Raw genomic sequence first — 24,659 nt, 5'->3', positions numbered from 1 at the left:
GCCGACTGCTGAGCGGTGACACTTGTCGCGTTGCCGCCGGAGGAATAGTAAATAAATAATAACTATGTACTATCGGCCTAATTAATGTTGGAACGTTTTAAACGAGCCTTTAATAATTGTCTCTGTCTCGTTATAATTGCACGAAAATCATTCACATGCAAAACAAACGTTCCAAAACCAAATACAGTTCAAGCTGTGGTTGATTGATCACAAATCCAACTTTAATAGTCGTATATTTGCAGAACCACAGTGAGGAGTAACTCATCACAGTGATAGTAACGACGTTTAACATAATACAGAATCATAGCACAGTCATATGATCTTTATTTATTTGAATATGAGAGGAAATGTGGGATCAGAAGACTGGAAATATGAATATATAAATGGTACTATGTTCGTATTGATATGATAACCATAACAGTAGTGTGTAGCAGGCTGATGGCGTCATTCAGGGGTTCATATGGTGATGGTTGATGGCAGATGAATCACCTCTCAGCTCTTCCCCATCATCTTCAGGAGCAGCTTCGGGAGCAAACACAACATAACCACCGCTTATCATCTAATATCTTACATATATCCAATCTAGATGAGCAAGTCACCACGTTAAAAAGTGTGACCAGAAACCACCTCAACTATGAACTAATTAATAACTCCTTAATATAAGGGTGCATACATATAAACACACACACCTTTCATGCATAGCATTAGAACAACAAAAAAAACTGTTTTATTAGATTGCTTCAACTAATGTAAAACATACCAGTCCTCTTATGAGATATAAGTAACAAAGGACTGCTATGGGAGAAAATGAGGTTTAAAGGAGCTATGAGTCACATCTTGCCCTCATGTTTGAGACCAGTAGGGTGAACGGAAGGCCCTGTTCCAAGGGAACACCGTGTCTCATTAGGACACCTCCTGATGGCCCCTTATCTCATGATTACATTTACATTCAGGACATTTTGCTGACGTACTTATCCAACGCCACTTACATCCATTCATACACACATTCACACACCGATGGTGGAGTCAACCACGCAAGGCGACAGCCAGCTCGTCAGGAGCTAACGAGGGGAGATAAGAACCACCAACTCTGAACTGGAACAACACTATTCATTCAGACACGCAGTGACCCTCTACGTTCGTACGATTCCAGAGGTTCAGGGGATCAAACTAGCAACCTTCCAGTTACCAGTCAACCTGCTCTACCTCCTGAGCTATTCAATGACCTCAGTCATTTCACGTTCATGTTAAGGTAAACTAAGCATTGTTACAATTTAATCTCTGCCTTCATTTATTGACTTCATGGTTAAAGGAGACAGTATCTGGCCCGTTTGAAGCAAAGTTCAACGAAGGCCAACAACCTGAATTACATCAGACTGTCACTCATTACATTCTGAGTGATATTCACCTGTCACTCATTACACCGTTTGTCGATCCCGGGATGAATCCCGGTTACTGAGCTGACGGTAAAAAGGCCCCTAGAGCCATAGTCCATAAACATCTGTCTGTCTAGTTTGGTTTTGAGCAGGGACAAATACATTGTACATTGTTGCATATAAAATATAAAATAGAAGCCCTTCATACAGGTTTCCAGTCAAGACTAATTCATAACCCCTGTCGCTCGTTAGGCCTTTACTAAAGTTACACTAAAAGTTAGACAAGCAAAGTTAATGTCATTACACACGTTATAATGCAAAACACTTTAAATACAGGACACATAAGGACAACGTGTGTGCGTGCGTGCGTGCGTGTGTGTGTGTGTAAGGGTCAATGTTCAGAGGCTACATTCAGGTTAAACCATTGATTAACTTTTGTGTTTAAACCACTGAGCTACGTCAATGTTTGGATGTCCGTTGGTAATGTGTTCCACAGTATGGGGCCTATTGCTGTGAAGGAGGATTGTCCGAAAGTCTTTTTTTTCGTTTCTCTGTTCTGCAATTCATGCTGCTTGCACCCCTAGTTCTAATTCTACTGTTTTGCTTATTTACAAATTGGCCAGGTATTTCTGGAGCAAGGTTGTTCTCACTTAAAAATACGTTTTAAGAATGAAAAGCTTAAGAAGTTTACAAATCCGGAGAGGAGGAGACGGGGGGGGGGGGGGGGGGGCTTTATGACATCCGCAGGGGAGAGAGGTCCCCCTGTTGTCTCCTTCCCGTTAACTAGTTAACGAGTTAATATACAGTCAGAGTCAGACCCTGCCCGCGTTATGAATGGATCCCACGTCACCCAGTGGTTGTCAATTGTTTGAATGCATGCTGCTGTTCAGTAGATTGTCGTTGTGCTGTGTGTCATCTGTCATATCTTTCTTTTATTTAATATACATGGCTCATCTCATAAGCACATGTGGTTTATTGTGTCTGGGTTAAATAGGTTTACTGCCCTACATATGATATTACTGTCATGTTTAAGATGTACATCCTTTACACTGTAATGTACTGAGAACTCATCAAGGGTCAGAGTTCAGGCCCGATGCATAGAGGGCTGTGATAGGTCAGTGCATGTAGGGGGAATCCACTCTGTGTGGGAATAGAACCTGATGCCTGATGCAGGGTCAGGAGTTCTTTGTCAAACCAACTCAGGTTTTGTTGTTACTTCGCTGCAGGTGATAATAAAGTCTTTATCTTTCAGACCTCGTCCTTCTCAACCTCTAGTGTTTTGTTAACGAGTTAACTGTTTTTTATCCACAAGTGAAGATATACATTTGCAATGTCATTATTAGTGCTGATTACATTAGCCGAGTCATCGTTACTGTTTACACAGCCTAGTCCTTAAATCAATAGCTAATTAACAGTTGAACCCCATGTAAACGGCGTGGTCTACCTGTGTCAGTTGGTACTGCCCATCTACCATTCGCTCAATGATGTCGAAGTGGTCGGTGTTCGGCACATCCTCCAGAACAACATCCAGTCCTACTTCCTTCAAATCCTATTAAAGACAAAAATATAAGTAACGATATGATAATAACCGTGGTTGGTCAGAACACATCAACCAATCACAGCTGTTGACATTGAAAAAGAAGGTACAAAGAATTGTAAATTGTAAAGCGAATTTAGCGCTTTCCTAACCAGTGGCCGCTCAAAGCGCTTTCCAATACTGTCGCACATGACCCCCCCCCCCACAGAAGAGAGGTGAAAATAGTCTCCTCATCTGCAACAGGGGAACGGTTTGCTCCATGAAGAGGAAGGACGTGCCTTGTAGTATTCCTCCGACTGGCTGTGGAAGGCGGGCGAGTCGTGCTCCGCGAGCGCCACCACGATGCGGCAGTGGGGGGCGGAGCGGGCGACCTCAGGGACCAGCCTCATGGGGCTGTTCCTCAGGGCCGCCTCCCTAGAGGACCGGGGAGACACACGTCACCGTCTGGGAGGACTGGCAGACACACACAACGCGATTGTTCCAACCTGAGCCCCAGAGCAGGAGTGATTGATCGGCGCCTCCACATACTCAGTCATCTTCAGCGGGTCGTTGACCTCGGTGGACAGGAGGGGCAGGAGGTCGTATATCCCGCTGACCAGGAGGGCGCCTGCAGGGGGACAGCAAGGACCAGGGGGTCCAGAGTGTGGATGAGATGAAGCTCGTATCACACAACTCTAATCTCATGAGTGTATTCTGAAGGCTGGGTTAGGCAGTCTCTCCGAGCCCAGGTCAGGCTGACTGAGTCTGGGTCTGTGTGAGGCTGCACACCTGTGTTGTGGATCACAATGGATCACCTGCTCTGAGTGGATCACCTGCTCTGAGTGGATCCCCTGCTCTGAGTGGATCACCTGCTCTGAGTGGACCCTAGTGGATCACCTGGTCTGAGTGGATCCCCTGCTCTGAGTGGATCCCCTGCTCTGAGTGGATCACCTGCTCGGAGTGGATCACCTGCTCTGAGTGGATCACCTGCTCTGGGTGGATCACCTGCTCGGAGTGGATCACCTGCTCTGAGTGGATCACCTGCTCTGAGTGGATCACCTGCTCTGAGTGGATCACCTGCTCTGAGTGGATTACCTGCTCTGGGTGGATCACCTGCTCTGAGTGGATCACCTGCTCTGAGTGGATCACCTGCTCTGAGTGGATCAGCTGCTCTGAGTGGATCAGCTGCTCTGGGTGGATCCCAGTGGATCACCTGCTCTGGGTGGATCCCAGTGGATCACCTGCTCTGAGTGGACCCCAGTGGATCCCCTGCTCTGAGTGGATCACCTGCTCTGAGTGGATCCCAGTGGATCACCTGCTCTGAGTGGACTCCAGTGGATCCCTTGCTCTGGTTGGATCACCTGCTCTGAGTGGATCAGCTGCTCTGGGTGGATCCCAGTGGATCACCTGCTCTGAGTGGACCCCAGTGGATCCCCTGCTCTGAGTGGATCACCTGCTCTGAGTGGACCCCAGTGGATCACCTGCTCTGAGTGGATCACCTGCTCTGAGTGGATCCCAGTGGATCACCTGCTCTGAGTGGATCACCTGCTCTGGGTGGATCCCAGTGGATCACCTGCTCTGAGTGGATCACCTGCTCTGGTTGGATCACCTGCTCTGAGTGGACCCCAGTGGATCCCAGTGCATGCGACTCATGTCTCCTCTAGTATAGACCCTCCCTCTCACCAGTGATCTTGGGTGTGATGCTGTACTGGGACCAGTCGGTGGACAGCACCATGGCAGCCAGATGAGCTCCGGCTGAATGCCCAACGAGGTAGAGGCCGCTGCGAGGAGGAGCAGAGCGTCAGAGTCCCGCTCAGCATCCCACCAGAGACTGAGGCAGGAGCAGCACGGGACGGAGAGGTCAAACAGAAGACATAAAGATGGTGTACCTGATGTGAGAATACTGCTGCAAGACCGACACCACACTCCTCCGGACCTGGGACACCATCAGGTCCATGTTCCCTAGAAGCCACGAGCAACAGTTATAGATCCCCATCGGCAGCATAGTAATATTTTACATGTCGGTACAGTAAGGATGTTCATAGAAAACAAGTGCCAAGCACTAACCATCACTAGGTTAACCCATTCTCCGTACACAACACAGATAGCTAGGATAAGATGCTACATAATGCTAATAATACGTACATTATACATACATAATACTATTTAATACTATACTAAGTGCCAGGACGGACAAAATACAATAAGTGCTTATATTAAGTGCCAGGACGTACAACATACATTCTGTTGTGTACATATTATGTGTGTATATATTGTGTTACACAAACATTTCTACTGCTAGTTAAAATGGGGACCCACCTTTTGGGGCGATATCGTAGTCAACGGCGACCGTGACAACTCCGTTCTGAAGCATGGGGATGGCCATGAACCCAGACTCCTCCTTGCTGCACACAAGAACACAATGACCCCTGCAGCAGCAGCCAGACCCCATACCCCCCTCCCATCAGACCCCCAGACCCCTGGAGCACCGGACCCGCCCCCCCAATCAGAGTGGACAGGGTTAGAGTGTACCTGAGGAACTGCCAGTACCCTCCATGGATGTAGATCACCAGAGACACGTCTAGGATGGTAGAAAGTATGGCATTCAGAGGTAGTCCTTAGAACAGCTCAATCACTCACGCACACACACACACACACACACACTTAAAGAGTAACAGTAACAGTAACAGTAACAGACAGACAGACAGACAGACAGACAGACAGACAGACAGACAGACAGACAGACAGACAGACAGACAGACAGACAGACAGACAGACAGACAGACAGACAGACAGACAGACAGACAGACAGACAGACAGACAGACAGACAGACAGACAGACAGACAGACAGACAGACAGACAGACAGACAGACAGACAGACAGACAGACAGACAGACAGACAGACAGACAGACAGACAGACAGACAGACAGACAGACAGACAGACAGACAGACAGACAGACAGACAGACAGACAGACAGACAGACAGACAGACAGACAGACAGACAGACAGACAGACAGACAGACAGACAGACAGACAGACAGACAGACAGACAGACAGACAGACAGACAGACAGACAGACAGACAGACAGACAGACAGACAGACAGACAGACAGACAGACAGACAGACAGACAGACAGACAGACAGACAGACAGACAGACAGACAGACAGACAGACAGACAGACAGACAGACAGACAGACAGACAGACAGACAGACAGACAGACAGACAGACAGACAGACAGACAGACAGACAGACAGACAGACAGACAGACAGACAGACAGACAGACAGACAGACAGACAGACAGACAGACAGACAGACAGACAGACAGACAGACAGACAGACAGACAGACAGACAGACAGACAGACAGACAGACAGACAGACAGACAGACAGACAGACAGACAGACAGACAGACAGACAGACAGACAGACAGACAGACAGACAGACAGACAGACAGACAGACAGACAGACAGACAGACAGACAGACAGACAGACAGACAGACAGACAGACAGACAGACAGACAGACAGACAGACAGACAGACAGACAGACAGACAGACAGACAGACAGACAGACAGACAGACAGACAGACAGACAGACAGACAGACAGACAGACAGACAGACAGACAGACAGACAGACAGACAGACAGACAGACAGACAGACAGACAGACAGACAGACAGACAGACAGACAGACAGACAGACAGACAGACAGACAGACAGACAGACAGACAGACAGACAGACAGACAGACAGACAGACAGACAGACAGACAGACAGACAGACAGACAGACAGACAGACAGACAGACAGACAGACAGACAGACAGACAGACAGACAGACAGACAGACAGACAGACAGACAGACAGACAGACAGACAGACAGACAGACAGACAGACAGACAGACAGACAGACAGACAGACAGACAGACAGACAGACAGACAGACAGACAGACAGACAGACAGACAGACAGACAGACAGACAGACAGACAGACAGACAGACAGACAGACAGACAGACAGACAGACAGACAGACAGACAGACAGACAGACAGACAGACAGACAGACAGACAGACAGACAGACAGACAGACAGACAGACAGACAGACAGACAGACAGACAGACAGACAGACAGACAGACAGACAGACAGACAGACAGACAGACAGACAGACAGACAGACAGACAGACAGACAGACAGACAGACAGACAGACAGACAGACAGACAGACAGACAGACAGACAGACAGACAGACAGACAGACAGACAGACAGACAGACAGACAGACAGACAGACAGACAGACAGACAGACAGACAGACAGACAGACAGACAGACAGACAGACAGACAGACAGACAGACAGACAGACAGACAGACAGACAGACAGACAGACAGACAGACAGACAGACAGACAGACAGACAGACAGACAGACAGACAGACAGACAGACAGACAGACAGACAGACAGACAGACAGACAGACAGACAGACAGACAGACAGACAGACAGACAGACAGACAGACAGACAGACAGACAGACAGACAGACAGACAGACAGACAGACAGACAGACAGACAGACAGACAGACAGACAGACAGACAGACAGACAGACAGACAGACAGACAGACAGACAGACAGACAGACAGACAGACAGACAGACAGACAGACAGACAGACAGACAGACAGACAGACAGACAGACAGACAGACAGACAGACAGACAGACAGACAGACAGACAGACAGACAGACAGACAGACAGACAGACAGACAGACAGACAGACAGACAGACAGACAGACAGACAGACAGACAGACAGACAGACAGACAGACAGACAGACAGACAGACAGACAGACAGACAGACAGACAGACAGACAGACAGACAGACAGACAGACAGACAGACAGACAGACAGACAGACAGACAGACAGACAGACAGACAGACAGACAGACAGACAGACAGACAGACAGACAGACAGACAGACAGACAGACAGACAGACAGACAGACAGACAGACAGACAGACAGACAGACAGACAGACAGACAGACAGACAGACAGACAGACAGACAGACAGACAGACAGACAGACAGACAGACAGACAGACAGACAGACAGACAGACAGACAGACAGACAGACAGACAGACAGACAGACAGACAGACAGACAGACAGACAGACAGACAGACAGACAGACAGACAGACAGACAGACAGACAGACAGACAGACAGACAGACAGACAGACAGACAGACAGACAGACAGACAGACAGACAGACAGACACACACACACACACACAGAGACACAGACTTAAAGAGTAACAGTAACACGCACACACAAACACCGCCCCCCTACCCAGAGAGCTGTCCTTGGGGATGTAGACGTCCAGCTTCTCTCCGTCTCCCTCTCCGTACGGCACGTTGAGGAGGGTCTGGGCCAGCTCCCGGGCTCGGAGCGTCCCTGAGGACACACACCCACGGCCGGAGCCTGGTGAACACCCCCCCACAGGTCCAGAGCACCCTGCCCCCCCACAGGTCCAGAGCACCCTGCCCCCCCACAGGTCCAGAGCACCCTGCCCCCCCACAGGTCCACGACCCCCCCCACCCCCACAGGTCCACGACCCCCCCCCCCCCCCCACAGGGCCAGAGCACCCTGCCCCGCCACAGGTCCACGACCCCCCCCGCTGGGCTCCACCACCACCACCACCCTCTGGGCTCATGATCACCCACCTCCCGTCAGCGCGGTGACGTGGGCCGTGACCACAGCCTCCGCAGACAGACGGTGGGACCACTGGCTGGGGGAGTACTGGCGCTGCAGCTCCTGGAGACCAGAACCCGAGTTACTCTATTACACCTTGCTGTACACGTACAGAATCACAATCACCTTTATCACATCAGTACACAAGAGGGCTGAAGACCCCTAGCCATCGAAACGTTGCCTGTGTGTTAATAGATCCTTCCAGAGCATTGAAACCGTGTGAAGACCCTACTTTCTCTTACACAAACAGTAGTAATACTCTTAGACTTGGTTCCAATAATACAAGATAGAGTAAATAACAGTAAAAATAGAAATATGTCTAATAATAAGTAACAATAGGTAGAAGAAGGTTGAATGTGGTGCAAAAATGCTGCGCAGATTTCAGAAATATGTATTCGACTTATCTGAGCGACAGTGTGTTGACCTCCATGTCTTCTCATATCAAAGTGATCAGTGATTAAGGAGCCGTCAGGAAGACTACTCACACCGTTCTCCATATCCCTCCAGTGGCTCATCTTGGACATGGCCTCTTCTCCCCCGTCCGTGAACTGCAGGTAGACCAGTGGGGTAGATATCAGACCAGTGGGGTAGATATCAGACCAGTGGGGTAGATATCAGACCAGTGGGGTAGATATCAGACCAGCGGGGTAGATATCAGACCAGCGGGGTAGATATCAGACCAGCGGGGTAGATAACAGGCCAGCGGGGTAGATATCAGACCAGCGGGGTAGATATCAGACCAGCGGGGTAGATATCAGACCAGTGGACCACGACGCATGTCTGCAGCGGAGGTTCAGATCAACTGTTTGAGTTTCCTAAAGTATGGTCTAAAGTCTGTCGAGAAAAGGTCACACACACACACACACACACACACACACACACACACACACACACACACACACACACACACACACACACACACACACACACACACACACACACACACACACACACACACACACACACACACACACACACACACACACGCGCACAGTTGGCCAATTGTACGCCGACTTCTGTCTACGTCCATTTCATTCTAAAGCGCTCATTGGTTGAGCCTGTCACTTGTACAGATGACTACCCACCTGTCAAAGCCCCAGCGGTCGCCGGGAGAAGACCCTGCCCGGTGGCGTTAGCCTGGCTACAGCAAAGCAGTTTCCGGCGTCCTATTTCTAATGTGTACGCAAGACAACCTTCCCGAAGCTAGCGGAATAAGAACATGACAATAACAACCACGACGAGGAGAAAATACGGGGGAGTTTAGACCAATGTTTTGGTCCCTCCCTCCCTATATCGAAGGTCCCTCCCTCTCTCGTAGTCCCTCCCTTTATCGAAGGTCCCTTGCGCGCCGCATCGCCAGGGGGCGCTGACGCACCGCTGGGCCGTGATGACGTGACGTCAGAACCACCAGGAGAGGGGGCGGTATTTATAGGCGGAGCGCGCGGGTCTTTCAAAGCAGAATCAGAAAAGCACATAGTAGAAAATTGTAGCAGGAAAAGCACAAAATCAACGAATTCTTTCCCGTGATATTTTATTAGTTCGGATAACCATGGACTGTCTGGACGTTCCGAAGATTCTCCCGAACTCCCCTAACAGGGCCCGGGGTCAGATCCAGGTAAATAACGTATTTAGGCACCGTAAAGACGTCATTATCAATGTGTTATTATCGTGTGGTTTAACAGTAGAAGGCGTCAGCATGTTATTGAAAGACATTAACGTGTTCGTGTCTGCGTTGATGTCTGCAGGTCATCTTTGGACCGATGTTCTCTGGCAAAAGGTAACGATTTATTCAATCAAATCGCATATTGTGCTAAACGCTGAGGTTATATATGATGTGCATTCTGTAATAACAGCGTGAGAAGGTGGTGTATAGTGTATATATACTTTAAAATATATATATATTTAAATACAATGTTTTAAATCTACTATAATAGGACTGACAGCAAGGCGCGGTTGGATCCCGCCAAATCCGCCTTGTTGCCAGTGAAGCTCCGCCCCCACGGCGCTGTGAAGCTTGTGGCGGTTTCTTCTCCTGTGTTTAGAGCTTTATAAAGATAGATATCTATTCGACTCCCTGTGTTGACAGCTCTATGAAGTTAGATCTCTTCTCCTCTGTCTGTGTTGAGAGCTTCTTAAAGTAAGATCTCTCTTCTCCTGTCTGATTAGAGCTTCATGAAGAAGGGGCTCTTCTGTCTGTGCTTGGATCTTCATGAAGTTAGAGCTCTATTCCCCTCTGTCTTTGTGTAGAGCTTCATAAAGTTAGATCTCTTCTCCTCTGTATGTGTTTAGAGCTAACTGTTTCTGATCCTGTTCCTGCAGCACAGAGTTGATGAGGAGGGTTCGTCGTTTCCAGATCGCTCAGTACAAGTGTCTGGTGATCAAATACGCCAAAGACACGCGCTACTCCGAAGAGGGAGTGGCAACGCATGACCAGTAAGGACTCTCGAGTCGGTTGTGTGTGTGTGCTTGCAAAGTTAAACACAATACACGTGTGTGTGTGTGTGTGTGTGTGTCTTTGAGGTAATCCGTTTCCTATTCTCTCTAGATGCACTATGACGGCCGTCCCAGCGACCCGATTGGCTGATGTGTTCCCGCTCACGAAGGAGGTCTGCGTGATCGGAATAGATGAAGGACAGTTCGTAAGTTTCTCCCGATCCAATGACTGACGGCGCTCTCCTCGTTTTCTTTTACTATCATTTCTTTATTGAGTAAATCGTCCTGTTTGCGGGCGGCATGAGGCTCAGGAGGCCGAGCAGGTCGGCTTGTAACCAGAAGGTCGCTGGTTCGATCCCCGGCTCCTCCTAGCTGAGTGTGGAGGTGTCCCTGAGGGAGACGCCTCACCCTGACTGCTGCTGACCAGCTGGCTGTCTCCCTGCGGGGCTGACTCCGCCGTCGGGGTGTGAATGTGAGGCGGTGTTGTTAGGTGCGTTGAGCGGCCGCTGGTTACAGAGCGCTGTTTTAACGCGACCCGTTCCCCGTTTGGTTCCAGTTCCCCGACACGGTGGAGTTCTGCGAGGCGATGGCCAACCTGGGGAAGACGGTGATCGTGGCGGCGCTGGACGGGACCTTCCAGAGGAAGGTGAGTTTCCTGTCTGTGTGTGTGTGTGTGTCTGTGTGTCTGTGTGTCGGGCTGGTGAATGTGTGTGTGTTGTTTTGTGCGTCATGCTGAGGTCTGTGTTGTGTTGTGTGTCTGTCCCCTCATGCTGAGTTGGGCGTTCATGTGTCCCAGCCCTTCGGGAACATTGTGTGTGTGTGTGTGTGTGCGTCATGCTGAGTTGTGTGTGTGTTGTGCGTCCTGCTTCATTGTGCGTTCCCGTCCCCCAGCCCTTCGGGAACATCCTGGGCCTGGTGCCGCTGGCGGAGAGCGTGGTGAAGCTCAACGCCGTCTGCATGCAGTGCTACAAGGAGGCGGCCTACACCAAGAGGCTGGGGGAGGAGCAGGAGGTGAGGGGTCCCTGGGGGCCGCAGGGGGCGGGGCGGGGGCCACACTCCCAGAGGGGGCCCCAGAGAGTCTCACTATCGCTAGGTTAACCCGTCTGACTATCCATTGGGTAAGACGCTACACGATGCCAAGTTTTAGGAGCAAGTTACCATTAACCAGGAGGTACTTGGTGGGTTTATGTCAGAAGTTATACCTTTCAATCCATCCACTTGTATTAGTAGTTTGTCTTTTGATAATATGCTGACTGCTATATATAATATAATGCTGTTTATATAATATAATATAATTGATGTAATTCCAATGCGGCCCAGGTGGAGGTGATCGGGGGGGCGGACATGTACCAGTCGGCCTGTAGGAAGTGCTACGGGGGTCTGATGGGCAAGGAGAACGCCCCTCCCTCGCTGCGGGACGAGACCCCCAGCCCCCAGGAGACGGGGGCCGGCCGCCCGCTGGAGGCCTGCGTCCCCCGGAAGCTCTTCTCAGCGCTGCAGCTCTGACGGCCCTGGGAGCCAATCCATTTTGTGTGTGTGTGTGTGTGTGTGTGTGTGTGTGTGTGTGTGTGTGTGTGTGTGTGTGTGTGTGTGTGTGTGTGTGTGTGTGTGTGTGTGTGTGTGTGTGTGTGTGTGTGTGTGTGTGTGTGTGTGTGGCCCTCCACTGAAGGTCTGTGTGATCCTGTCGCACGGTTTTAATGTAATTGACATGTACAATTAAATTATTTTCTAGAGCAACGTGTGTGAACTCATTCCTTATAGCGTCAGATTCTACGCTCTGGCTGAAGTTGTGTTCTGTTTTCCTCGTTCCTGCAGAAACCTGTTTGGACTAAGTTTCTTTAACAGCTAGTTCGACCGGTTACCTTAGCCGAGTGTCGAGGTGTCCCTGAGCGAGACGCCTCACCCTGACTGCTCCCGACGAGCTGGTTACTTACTTACACCGCAGTCGGTGTGTGAGTGGGAGACAATATTGTAAAGCGCTTTGAGTGGCCGCCGGTTAGAGATGTCTATTAACTATTTAGCTCATCAACTCCTCAGCAAACAAACATTCTTCTTGATAACCTTTTCTTTTGACGTCACCCTTACCAAAACCAGTTACCCGTTGAAGCTCACCTAGGCTATGCATTATGATGAACCAGAACATGTGCCCTAGCTTCGGTGTTGATGGTCAGTTCAACACCGACATTACGCTTATACCGAAGGGCCTCTGAGCAAAGCCTGAACAGGAGAGTTTGATTCTGAAATAACTTCAGTAAAGTGTCTGCTTCATATTATGGAGAGATGTGCCCTGCATGCAACATTTGTAAATCAGACTGACAAACCCAGAGTAAAGGTATGTTAATCAGAGTGACAAATCCAGAGAAACCATCTATAAATCAGAGTGACAAATCCAGAGAAAACATCTGTAAATCAGTGACAAATCCAGAGAAAACACCTGTCAATCGGAGTGTTGCTAATGGAAGCAGTGAAAGGCCGTATTGATGACTGATTAGTACATTGCCATGCACGCTGATACAAAGCAATGTGGTTCTCAAAAGACTTAAAAGTGAAAAGACAAAAACAATAATGAATAGGAAATACTGCCTTTCAAACATTTAATATTATGAGACTTTTGCACTATTGACAAGGACATTTTGAAGCGAGGCGGGGTGAGTGACAGGCTGTCAAATGAATTGCACTCTGGGAAAAGAGAGTGTAATTAGTGGTTCACTCAAACATGGATAGTCTTCTGTAGAATCATCAATAAATAAACAAACCCACGTTAATGTTACGCTGTCTCCGTGCTCACAGTATGTGATGGTGAAGCAGACATTTTAAACGACAAATACCGGGAAAGACATACAAACGGCGAGTTGGCTGATATGAAGCGGCGAGCGTTCTGGGAAGGAGAAGGCGCCGGGAACAGGGAGACCCTTCTGGAGGGCTGTCCTCCGTACCGTAGCTCCCCGTACCTCCAGGTGCGGAGAACCAGAGGCCATAAGTCTGTTTCTTTAGCCCACGGTCAGCAGCCCTCAGGCCCTCGTATCACTGAGGTAAGGTAGATATAAAACATAATATAATATCTCTTATCTGATCCCGGCGGAGCTTTGACCCTCGGACCACAACGCCTTCCACCCCCCCTCGTCCACAGTCACAGTGACGTAGCTCAGTGACGTCGCGTAGCTCGGTGACGTCGCGTAGCTCGGTGACGTAGCTCCATGACGTAGCTCAGTGACGTAGTTCAATGACGTAGCTCAGTGACGTAGTGTACCTCGGTGACGTAGCTTTGTGACGTAGCGTACCTCGGTGACGTAGCTCAGTGACGTAGTTCAGTGACGTAGCTCGTGACGTAGCATGGTGACGTAGCTTGGTGACGTAGCTCAGTGACGTAGCTCGGTGACAGAGCTCAGTGACGTAGCTCTGTGGAGTAGCTCAGTGACGTAGCTCGGTAACGTTGCTGGATGACGTAGCTCGGTGATGTAGCTCAGCTCAGACGCTCCGTCCAGAGGAGTGGATCCTCCACCTCCACAGAGGGGGGGTCTTCCCACGCCCCCACCCCCCCCTCGGTATCCTAGTAGGGGGGGGGCTGGTAGGCCCCGCCCCCCTGTGGCTGGGCTCCGGCCGTGAAGAGGGTCTGCTGGTAGGGGTCGCCCCCCCCCCCGCTGGGGAAGCCGGGGTAGGTGGTGGGGTGGTAGGCGCTGTGGGAGTAGGAGGTGGGGGCGTAGGGGGTGGTGGCGTAGGCCGTGGGGGCCGCCACCGGGGGCTCCATGCTGGTCGGCACGGCGACGCCGTCCATGCCGTGGCGATAGCGGCTGAGAGCGAAGTAGGTCAGGATGGCCTAGTGGGGGGGGGCAAGAACATCAGGGAGGGTTCACAGTTCAGAGGTCACCCAGACTCTGCACAGCTCCCGCCCCCCCCACACCCCTCCCACACACTTATTGTGTGTTGCACGTCTTGGCAGTTAATAACACCACCTATCATTGTGTAGCGTCTTACCCTGGCTATCTCTGTTGTATACGGGGAGTGGGTTTACCTAGTGATGGTTAGTGCTTGGCACTTGGTTCTATGAACATCCTAACTGTACCCGTAGGGATGTATTGTTGTTTCTCTTCTTCTGACAAATGTACTTATTGTAAGTCAGCATAACAACATGATGGTATTTAGGAAAAGGAAAGCTAATCAATAAGTGTATCAGACCCCCCCTGAGGTCAGTACCAGCGTGCGCTGTGACTGGGGGTCATGTGGCGACCTTGGCTACTATGTAAGGCGCTATATATATATATATATATAAAGTTGTTATTATTATTATTAATATGAGACGGGGTGCAGTGTAGGTCCTCCTCACCCAGGTGGCGCTAGAGAAGAAGGAGAAGGCGACGGCGGCGCGGGCGGCGTCCTCCGGGATCCCACGGACGTCGCTGGTCTGACCCCACAGGCTGGCCAGCAGGCAGAAACAGACGAACCACAGGAAGGACCACACGCCTGGCGCACACACACGCACAAACACACACACGCACACACACACACACAGAGACCCGTCATAACACACACACGCACAAACACACACACGCACACACACACACACACACACACACACAGGCAAGCACAAAGAGACCCTTCATTAGACACATGCTTGGTTTCATGGATAACATTAACAACATGTATCTATTTTGATAAAATAGTCTGTTATTTGTGCTTAAATAGAGGTAATAAAGAAATCAATACTGACAGAATACAAAACAGAATTTGGCACTTGGTAAGCCACATGAATAACCTCCTCTAACTTATTAATCATCCATACGACCGGACCGGTTATGTTGAACACGAGGCAAACGGTTTCTCAGACGGGAACTAACCCGATGGTCCTGTCTCCAGGGCTCACTGAGAACAGGTTAACCTATCAACTGTTAGAGCTTGACACTATGAACATCCTTACTGTACCAACAGAGATATAGGTGTTCCTTCTGACAATATGAGTGAAGTAAGTGAATGACGAGTGTTAATGTAGGTTTCATTTCTCCTGTCCGGCTGCATTATCCCATCAGGCTGAACTACGATACACACCCAGTGTCACACACTTCTCTAACGCACAAATCAACCGTTCCACATTCCTTCCCCTAAACCCCTTTCCCACTGGACTCCCAGCTGCCCTATTAGCCTCAGCCAATCACGTCACTCCCACCAGGAATGGCTCCTGCTAATTGGCAGCAGCACATAGTTAAGCGTTGAGAGACGCATTCCAGCCGAGCGAGAAGCACAATGAGGCTCAGTCCATCTCCCCCCCCCCCCCCCCCCGCTCACCGGAGAAGCCCAGGTCGGCCATGACGGCGTATCTGCGCCGGCGGGCGTCGCTGATGGCGGGCAGCGCGACGTCCAGCAGCAGGAAGCCGCTGCTGCCCAGGAAGGCCAGGACCCCCACCCCCACGGCGTAGCGGCAGGCGGAGCCGTCCCCGTTGAACACGCACTGGGCCTCGGGCCGGTCCCGCGGGTTCACCCAGCCCTCCGCCGCCACCGTGCCGAACACCACGATGGAGAAGATCTGGTGGGGGGGGGGGGAGGTCAAAGGTCAGAGGGGTTAGGGTCACACTGATGCGACTCACAACCATTGGCCACGCAGGGCGACGGCCAGCTGGTCAGGAGCGGTCAGGGTGAGGCGTCTCGCTCAGGGGCACCTCATCAGGGGATCGAACTAGCAACCTTCCGGTTACCAGCCGACCCGCTGTGCCTCCTGGGCCCCAGAAGATGGTGGATGGCTGTTCCATGTTGGAATATCTACTTTGAATTGTTTCCGATGTGTTCGTTTCAAATGAGATTTTCTGTTTTCGGTGAAAGGTTGCACAGCATTCTGCGGGTAGCATTGTGGCTACCGGACGTTTAGATTGGATACGGAGCGGCCATCTTAACATGAAGGCTCTCACTATATTCAAAAAAAGGGTTAGGATTCCTTTATTTGAATACAACTTGACAACAACCCAAACCAACAGAAACCCTGAACAAGTATTTGGCCAACAGTTGTTTCTGCTGAACTGCAGTTAGTCCTATTTGTGCAAATCAGCTCCCACCTTGTCCTCTGTTTGCTAGTACTGCTCCTGAAGTCAACACACTGTGCCCTGAGGCCGTATTCAGACCACAGTATGTAGCTGTCCTCTGCCCCCCCCCCACCCCACCCCCCAACCACGCGCCTCACTCTACAGCTGCCGACCATGTGACACAACAGACATTTCCCACCTCCCAACAACATTCAGTCGCCAAGAGTGAAAAACATATCCCCTTGAACGTTGCTCGAGAGTACCTTCGGTACGTTTCATCTTCACCTGCTCTGGAAACCTCTCAAAGCTTTGGAGACTCTGTAAATGGACTGCATTTAAACAGTGCTTTCTAACCAGTGGCCGCGCTTTGAGCGGCGGCAGAGTCGACCACACAACGCACCGCCAGCTAGTCAGGAGCAGGCGTCCTCCTCAGGGACACCTCGACCCTCAGCTAGGAGGTGCCGGGGATCGAACTAGCAACCTTCAGGTTACCAGCCACCCAGCTCTACCTCCTGAGCCACACGCCACCCTATATACAATCCTGAGAGGACTCACTAAGACTTATTAGTACTTAATACTACCTAGGAATAACTAGGATTAACTAAGACTTACTAAAACGACCTAGGACTAACTAGGACTAAGTCCTACCTAGGAGTAACTAGGACTAACTAGGACTTAGTCCTACCTAGGAATACCTTGGACTAACTAGGACTAACTAGGACTTAGTCCTACCTAGGAATACCTAGGACTAACAAGGACTTAGTCCTACCTAGGAATACCTAGGACTAACTAGGACTAACTAGGACTAAGTCCTACCTAGGAATACCTAGGACTAACTAGGACTAACTAGGACTAAGTCCTACCTAGGAATACCTAGGAGTAACTAGGTCCTCCACGCCTCCAGGTTAATGACCAAAGTCCCTTTGTAATCATCTCGGAGGAGGCCTGGAGGGAGGGGGGGAGCTGGTTTATGGTGCGTTAACAGATAAGGAGCAGGTGCACCCTGAGGGAGGGGCCTCACCAGGGGTCTGCGGGGCCGGGGGGGGGGGGGAGCGGGGGGGGGGGGAGCGGAGGAAGAGGGGGGGGGGCAGAATGACGATATCAGGAGAAAGTTAGAGAAAGGTTAGGGTTAAGGGTGCATTAATGATTTCCTAGAAGCACGTAATCGAGAAGTGAATCAGTTCGGAGTAGGGTCTATTTTGAACTGGGTCGAGGAGTATCACACAAACTGATCTGGAGACACGGTGAGGCAACGTATCAGTCCACGTGTAGAGAGAGAGAGAGCGAGGGAGAGAGAGGGAGAGAGAGAGAGAGAGAGAGAGAGAGAGAGAGAGAGAGAGAGAGAGAGAGAGAGAGAGAGAGAGAGAGAGAGAGAGAGAGAGAGAGAGAGAGAGAGAGCGAGGGAGAGGGAGAGAGAGAGAGAGAGAGAGAGAGAGAGAGAGAGAGAGAGAGAGAGAGAGAGAGAGAGAGCGAGGGAGAGGGAGAGGGAGAGAGAGAGAGGGAGAGAGAGAGAGAGAGAGAGAGAGAGAGAGAGAGAGAGAGCGGGAGAGAGAGAGAGAGAGAGAGGGAGAGAGGGACAGAGAGAGAGAGGGAGAGAGAGAGTTTCTCAAGGAGTCCGGTGTATAATTACATGTTTACTACCAACATGCTCTCCCTCCATACAGTAGCGTCATTTGGTTAAGATCTCAAACTCTTTCTCAGATGTAGGGCATACCTTCCAACCCCTCCCGATCGCCCTATGACCCTGTTTGTGTTTCTCTGAAGGTTTGAATCCCATTTTCTGTTGACTGCACCACTGGTACTGGATATACATAGCCTACAGTGTATAGTGCGTTGCTTGGTGGTGTTATTCTGATTTAATGAATCCATAAAGTTGGACAGACTTTAACAAAAGAATATTAAACCAGCTCTCCGATGGAGCAGAGAACCGTTGGTGAAGGACAATGAATGAATGAGCCTATTGTCTGTGGACCACAGCGACACAGCGACACAGCCACACAGAGAGACAGAGAAACAGAGTCACAGCCTTCCCCTTCAGTCCCGGTCAGTCCTGGTCAATCCTGATCAGTCCCGCTCCCAGTCAGTGCTCTTCCCAGTCAGTCCCGGTTAGCCCCAGTCCCTGTCCCAGTCCTGGTCCAGGTCAGTCCCGGTCAGTCCCGGTCAGTCCAGGTCAGTCCCGGTCAGTCCGTGCGGTCTTAACCCCGGAGCCAGGCGCGCTTTTGCACCTGCCCCCCCTAACACTCCACTCCTCCCGAGACTGATCCCGGTCCAGTTTCGGCACACCACCACACACCGACTCACGGCTCTGTAAGATCTGGACCTTTGAGTACGGGAAGTTTCCGACCACTCACCCAACTGAAGAACCGTACGATGGTCTGCGGCTGCCGGGCAAATTTCTGCAGGTCAAAGCCTCCTCCGGGTAGCTGCGCCCCGATCGCCCCCGTCCCGCCCGTCTCCTCCATGCTGTCCCGACTCCTTCACCAGATCCGAGGAGGTCACAAGGTCCAAAGATCACAAGGAGCGCATCGGTGGGGGGCTCCTTCTGCAGCCGACCAAGAGACAGACAACCCGGACACCCTGGAGACAGAAGACCAGGTCACCCTGGAGACAGAAGACCAGGTCACCCTGGAGACAGAAGACCAGGTCACCCTGGAGACAGAAGACCAGGTCACCCTGGAGACAGAAGACCAGGTCACCCTGGAGACAGAAGAGCGAACACCTTGGAGACAGAAGACCGGACACCTTGGAGACAGAATACCAAACACCCGGGCTGGAGACCGTAGACTGAACAACCTGCTACTGTGTTGCGCTGTTGGTGAATCTCCTCCCACTTGGGAGCGGCGTGTGGCTCAGGAGGCAGAGCGGGTGGGCTGACCTGCAGACCTGCTGTTACCTCATGGCCCCAGCAGGGAGCAGCAGATCTGATGTTACCTTAGATTACCAGCAGGGGGCGGCAGACCTGCTGTAATTCATGGTCCCAGCAGGGAGCAGCAGATCTGCTGTTACCTCATGGTCCCAGCAGGGAGCAGCGGACCTGCTGTTACCTTAGGATACCATCAGGGGGCAGCAGCGGACCGCCAGGGGGCCAGAGTCTGACGCAGCATTTGATGTAATCGGTGGTAGAGGGTGACATGCGCCCTGCCCTTCATGGGATCACAGAATAATCCGAACGTCGATGCTAAACCTTAAACCTCGAGAAACTCTCCACTTTAATGCTGTTTAAGTCTTACGTTTCCAATAGGCTACTTCTAGTTGAATCAAATCAAATCAAACTTTATTTATAGAGTGCCTTTCGTGCAAAATTGCAACCCAACAACACAATGACAATCAACATAAATAATAACCAAAATAAACTAAACCGATTTAAGATATCGCCGAACTAAATAGATATGTTTTAAGGTTTCTTATGTATGCCTCAAACAGCAGACTGCGATAAAATCACGCAAAAACCAAAACATCTCAAAGTTTCTGCTCAGTCCCTCGAAAGGTGGACGATATGTATAGGCCTGAGAGATATGGTATCGCGACACACAGATCCAGTCCTACATCTGAAAAATAGAAACATGCGCTCAGATGATTTCTGCTGACTCATCATCAGCACTGCGCCAAAACGGACAGTCCCATCCTTCCAAGAACCTGTAGCACCGTTGAACCCTAAAACCAGTATACCAGTATATACCAGCACACATCGGATCTTAAGGAAAGTCCGATCCTCATACAACCAGAACTAATCGAAACATTTCAAATCATTTGGATCGATCGGTGCGTAATTACGCAGGAGCACGTCTGTTTCCAGTGGAGACGTCCCAGCCTGGATGCATTACGCATGACGGCGCCGGCTCCCTATATAAAGGAGGCGCTCCCACCGCACTGCTCTTTCATTCAACACGCACCATGAGCTACGGAGCCGACCTCTACTCCTCCTCCTCCTACCGGAAGATCTTCGGGGACTCTCCCCGTTACTCCTCCTCTCCATCGAGGATGAGCGGCCATGCGTCCGCCGGTAACCGCAGCAGCGGGGGTTACCGGTCCCAGTCCGCCTCCCGCAGCGGCGGGTCCAGCTTGGGTGGTGCTTACACCAAGCGCTCCGGGAGCCGCAACTACTCCTCCATGCAGGTCGACCACGGCGGCTTCGACCTGACGCAGAGCACCGTGCTCAACAACGAGTTCAAGATCATCCGCACCAACGAGAAGGAGCAGATGCAGGGACTGAACGACCGCTTCGCCATGTTCATCGACAAGGTGCGCACCCTGGAGCAGCAGAACCGGGTTCTGGAGGCCGAGCTGGGGGCTCTGAGGGGCCGGCAGACGGAGCCGTCGCGCCTGGCGGAGCTGTACCAGCAGGAGATCCGGGAGCTGCGCTCCCAGCTGGAGGAGGTGAACGCGGAGAAGAGCCAGACGCTGATCGAGAGGGATAGCATCGAGGAGGAGCTGATGAAGCTCCGGGGGAAGTATGAGGAGGAGTTCCGCATGAGGGAGGAGGCGGAGGCCACGCTGAAGGCCTTCAAGAAGGACGTGGACGATGCGACCATGGTGCGCCTCGACCTGGAAAAGAAGGTGGAGTCGCTCCTGGACGAGATCAACTTCTTGAGGAAGGTGCACGAGGAAGAGGTGGCGGAGCTGATGGATCTCCTCCAGGCGGCGCAGGTGTCCGTGGAGATGGAGGAGGTGTCCAAGGTTCCCGACCTGACGTCGGCGCTGAAGGAGATCCGAGGACAGTACGAGTCCATGGCCTCCAAGAACCTGCAGTCCGCGGAGGAGTGGTACAAGTCCAAGTTCACCGACCTGTCGGAGCAGGCGGGCCGCAGCCAGGAGACCATCCGGGCCAGCCGCGAGGAGCTCAACGAGTACCGGAGACAGATGCAGTCCAAGACGATCGAGATCGAGAGCCTGCGGGGAACCAACGAGTCCCTGGACCGCCAGCTGCGGGAGATGGAGGACCGGCACAACGCGGAGATCGCGAACTACCAGGTGGGTGTTCTTTAGAGGGGGCAGAGCGGGTCGGATGGTGACAGGGAGGTTGCTGGTTCGATCCCTGCCACTTCTTCCGTCTTCACCCTACTGCCGCTGACGAGCTGGCTCTCGCATGTCGCATTGTTGACACCGCCGTCCGTGTGTGAATGTGTGCATGAAAGGGTGAATGTTTGTGTGTATGGATGGGTGAATATGTGGGTGAATGGCTGAATGTGTCTATGCATGGGTGAACGTGTGTATGAATGGGTGAATGTGAGGCAATATTGTAAAGTCCTTTGAGTGGCCACTGGTTCGAAAAGGGCTGTATAAATGCAGTCCATCTACCGTTTAAGAGGAGAGGACACTTTGGGGGGGTTGGGGTCTCCAAGGCTCTCTGTGGCGCTGAACTGAGGCACACAAGCGCACAACGGCTGTGCCAACGCCCTGCGCACCCTGAGGTGACGTCTCTCTCTGATCCTAAACACAGAGGGGACACCGGGTCGGGACCTGACTGCGGCAATACTTTTATTTTATCTTATTTATTTATTCTATTTTAATTGTAAAAATTTTTTTTTACAATTTAAAAAAAATGCTCTCACACACGCACACAAGCACACACAAACACACACACACGCACACGCACACGCACACGCACACGCTCACACTCACACTCACACTCACACTCACACTCACACTCACACTCACACTCACACTCTCACACACACACATGCACTCGCACAACCACACACGTGCACACACACACAAACAGTTTTTTTTTATTATACATTTTTTATCCTTCTGTTTTGTTTGGCCATTTATCCTCTGATAAAAAGTAACGGGCGACATCATAATAATAATAATTTATAGGATTTATAAAGTGCTTTTTTGGAGGCCACTCAAAGAACTTTACATCAAAGAGAATACATATAGAAAAGAAAAACAAGAAAACTAAATACAGAAAAATTCAAAATGAGGTTTGGAATAGAAAAAAATGATATATATATATTTATTTTGTTATATATTTGACTGTGTGCGTTTAGGATGGCATGGCTCAGCTGGAGAACGACCTGAGGAACACGAAGGGCGAGATGGCTCGTCACCTCAGGGAGTACCAGGACCTCCTGAACGTCAAGATGGCCCTGGATATCGAGATCGCAGCCTACAGGTACGACTCTCTGTGACCACGACGCACACACACACACACGCACGCACGCACGCACGCACGCACGCACGCACGCACGCACGCACGCACGCACGCACGCACGCACGCACGCACGCACGCACGCACACACACACACACACACACACACACACACACACACACACACACACACACACACACACACACACACACACACACACACACACAGACACACACAGCCTGCGGGCCATGGACTCACGAGGCCTTCTGTTGGGACTCATGATTCAGATCGAGGGTACATTTCTTACCGTTTACATTCAGGGTGTTTAGTAGACGCTTTTATCCAAAGCGATTTACAATGAGTACATTAGTCGGAAGTAAGAGAAACAACAATATATTGCTTGGGTACAGTAAGGATGTTCATAGAACCAAGCGCCAAGCACTAACCATCACTAGGTTCACCCATTCCCCGCATACAACAGCGACAGGAGAAGATGCTTCACATTGCTTAGTTCTGTTTTTAAGGATGGTCAGCACACAATAAGTGCGGACATTACAATTATAATTAAAGATTAGACACACCTCTTAAACCATGACCCGTCTCCCTGCTCTCCCCCCTTCCTGTCTCCCCTCTCCCCCCCTCTCCCCCATCCCCTCTCCCCCCACCCCCTGTCTCCCCTCCCTCCCCCCTCCCTCTCTCCCCCCCCCCCCCTCCCTGTAGGAAGCTGCTGGAGGGCGAGGAGACCCGCCTGACCTCGGGGGTCAGCTACTCCACCCCCAGCCTGGGGGGCGGCGGCCAGAGCTACGGCTTCACCTCCCGCATGTACCACGGCGCGGGCGGGGGGGAGAAGGGCCTCTCCGACAGCCTGGGGGGCGGCGGCCAGAGCAAGGCCGGGGGGGGCAAGGCCCTCCAGCACGAGGTCTACGAGGAGACGGTGGTCTCCACCAAGAAGGTGGAGAAGCAGCAGGACTCCAGCAACGACGTGCCCCCCAACACCAAGAACTAGGACCCCCCCCGAAACAAACACACGACCAGGTCCCCCCCTCTAGTCACCCCTAGTTACTATCACCCCTAGTTACTAGTCACCCGTCCCTCTGGGGGTTTCAAACCGGGCCGACTTTGGGTCTGCAGGCTGCGTGTGGTGGAGGGTGGAGGAGTGAGACAGTGGGGTGGAGGTGGAGAGTGAGACGGTGGGGTGGAGGTGGAGAGTGAGACGGTGGGGTGGAGGTGGAGGAGTGAGACGGTGGGGTGGAGGTGGAGGAGTGAGACGGTCCTGTTGGGGGAGAGGTGGAGCTCAGAGAAGTGTGTAGAGCGTAGCAGATGTACGTCATCCTTCTATCTACCGCTCCCCTTTCTCTCTCCTTCTATCTCTCTCTCTCCCTCTCTCCCTCTCTCCCTCTCCCTGTCTCTCTCTCTCTCTCTCTCTCTCTCTCTCTCTCTCTCTCTCTCTCTCTCTCTCTCTCTCTCTCTCTCTCTCTCTCTCTCTCTCCCTCT

At 51.3% G+C, this 24,659-nt stretch overlaps 4 protein-coding genes across 5 annotated transcripts; 2 read left to right on the top strand and 2 right to left on the bottom strand.

Moving 5' to 3' along the window:
• Positions 1 to 183: 183 nt before the first annotated feature.
• On the bottom strand, positions 184 to 9,851 carry afmid (arylformamidase). The gene is made up of 12 exons (XM_056587115.1): positions 9,715 to 9,851; positions 9,115 to 9,463; positions 8,602 to 8,692; positions 8,228 to 8,332; positions 5,425 to 5,473; positions 5,212 to 5,297; positions 4,782 to 4,854; positions 4,576 to 4,673; positions 3,442 to 3,520; positions 3,192 to 3,327; positions 2,821 to 2,925; positions 184 to 522 (listed from the first exon to the last, which is right to left on the bottom strand). The coding sequence occupies exons 2-12, from the start codon at positions 9,151 to 9,153 to the stop codon at positions 493 to 495; spliced, it is 891 nt and encodes a 296-aa protein (XP_056443090.1). The 5' UTR covers positions 9,154 to 9,463; positions 9,715 to 9,851; the 3' UTR covers positions 184 to 492.
• On the top strand, positions 9,697 to 12,796 carry tk1 (thymidine kinase 1, soluble). The gene is made up of 7 exons (XM_056587119.1): positions 9,697 to 10,244; positions 10,375 to 10,406; positions 10,949 to 11,062; positions 11,175 to 11,268; positions 11,619 to 11,708; positions 11,954 to 12,073; positions 12,383 to 12,796. Exons 1-7 carry the CDS (start codon positions 10,179 to 10,181, stop codon positions 12,566 to 12,568), a joined length of 702 nt encoding a protein of 233 aa, XP_056443094.1. The 5' UTR covers positions 9,697 to 10,178; the 3' UTR covers positions 12,569 to 12,796.
• Positions 12,797 to 13,159: 363 nt separating this feature from the next.
• Positions 13,160 to 19,877, bottom strand: syngr2b (synaptogyrin 2b). 2 transcript variants are annotated; one of them, XM_056587117.1, is made up of 5 exons: positions 19,790 to 19,877; positions 19,422 to 19,647; positions 16,343 to 16,580; positions 15,387 to 15,523; positions 13,160 to 14,879 (listed from the first exon to the last, which is right to left on the bottom strand). In XM_056587117.1, exons 2-5 carry the CDS (start codon positions 19,530 to 19,532, stop codon positions 14,613 to 14,615), a joined length of 753 nt encoding a protein of 250 aa, XP_056443092.1. In that variant the 5' UTR covers positions 19,533 to 19,647; positions 19,790 to 19,877; the 3' UTR covers positions 13,160 to 14,612. The 2 variants fall into 2 exon arrangements, with proteins under 2 accessions (XP_056443092.1, XP_056443091.1); XM_056587116.1 differs by having other exon boundaries at positions 19,422 to 19,671; positions 19,790 to 19,860.
• Positions 19,878 to 20,964: 1,087 nt separating this feature from the next.
• Positions 20,965 to 24,171, top strand: inab (internexin neuronal intermediate filament protein, alpha b). Its single transcript, XM_056587113.1, has 3 exons — positions 20,965 to 22,041; positions 23,064 to 23,188; positions 23,886 to 24,171. Exons 1-3 carry the CDS (start codon positions 20,965 to 20,967, stop codon positions 24,169 to 24,171), a joined length of 1,488 nt encoding a protein of 495 aa, XP_056443088.1.
• Positions 24,172 to 24,659: the final 488 nt, after the last annotated feature.

This window comes from Gadus chalcogrammus, chromosome 3 (assembly GCF_026213295.1).
Source record: "Gadus chalcogrammus isolate NIFS_2021 chromosome 3, NIFS_Gcha_1.0, whole genome shotgun sequence".
NCBI classification, from domain to species: Eukaryota; Metazoa; Chordata; class Actinopteri; order Gadiformes; family Gadidae; genus Gadus; species Gadus chalcogrammus.
This window is presented reverse-complemented; position numbering and strand designations above follow the sequence as displayed.

Coding starts and splice junctions, on each gene's coding strand:
- afmid (XM_056587115.1), bottom strand. CDS start 9,153: ATGTCCAAGATGAGCCACTGGAGGGATATGGAGAACGGT. Junction 5,298..5,424: donor GGGTACTGGCAGTTCCTCAG/GTACACTCTAAC, acceptor TCTTGTGTGCAG/CAAGGAGGAGTCTGGGTTCA. Junction 4,855..5,211: donor CTACGATATCGCCCCAAAAG/GTGGGTCCCCAT, acceptor CGTGGCTTCTAG/GGAACATGGACCTGATGGTG.
- tk1 (XM_056587119.1), top strand. CDS start 10,179: ATGGACTGTCTGGACGTTCCGAAGATTCTCCCGAACTCCCCTAACAGG. Junction 11,269..11,618: donor GAATAGATGAAGGACAGTTC/GTAAGTTTCTCC, acceptor GTTTGGTTCCAG/TTCCCCGACACGGTGGAGTT. Junction 11,709..11,953: donor ACGGGACCTTCCAGAGGAAG/GTGAGTTTCCTG, acceptor CCCGTCCCCCAG/CCCTTCGGGAACATCCTGGG.
- syngr2b (XM_056587117.1), bottom strand. CDS start 19,532: ATGGAGGAGACGGGCGGGACGGGGGCGATCGGGGCGCAGCTACCCGGA. Junction 16,581..19,421: donor TCGTACGGTTCTTCAGTTGG/GTGAGTGGTCGG, acceptor CCCCCCCACCAG/ATCTTCTCCATCGTGGTGTT. Junction 15,524..16,342: donor GGCCGACCTGGGCTTCTCCG/GTGAGCGGGGGG, acceptor TGTGTGCGCCAG/GCGTGTGGTCCTTCCTGTGG.
- inab (XM_056587113.1), top strand. CDS start 20,965: ATGAGCTACGGAGCCGACCTCTACTCCTCCTCCTCCTACCGGAAGATC. Junction 22,042..23,063: donor CGGAGATCGCGAACTACCAG/GTGGGTGTTCTT, acceptor GTGTGCGTTTAG/GATGGCATGGCTCAGCTGGA. Junction 23,189..23,885: donor ATCGAGATCGCAGCCTACAG/GTACGACTCTCT, acceptor CCCTCCCTGTAG/GAAGCTGCTGGAGGGCGAGG.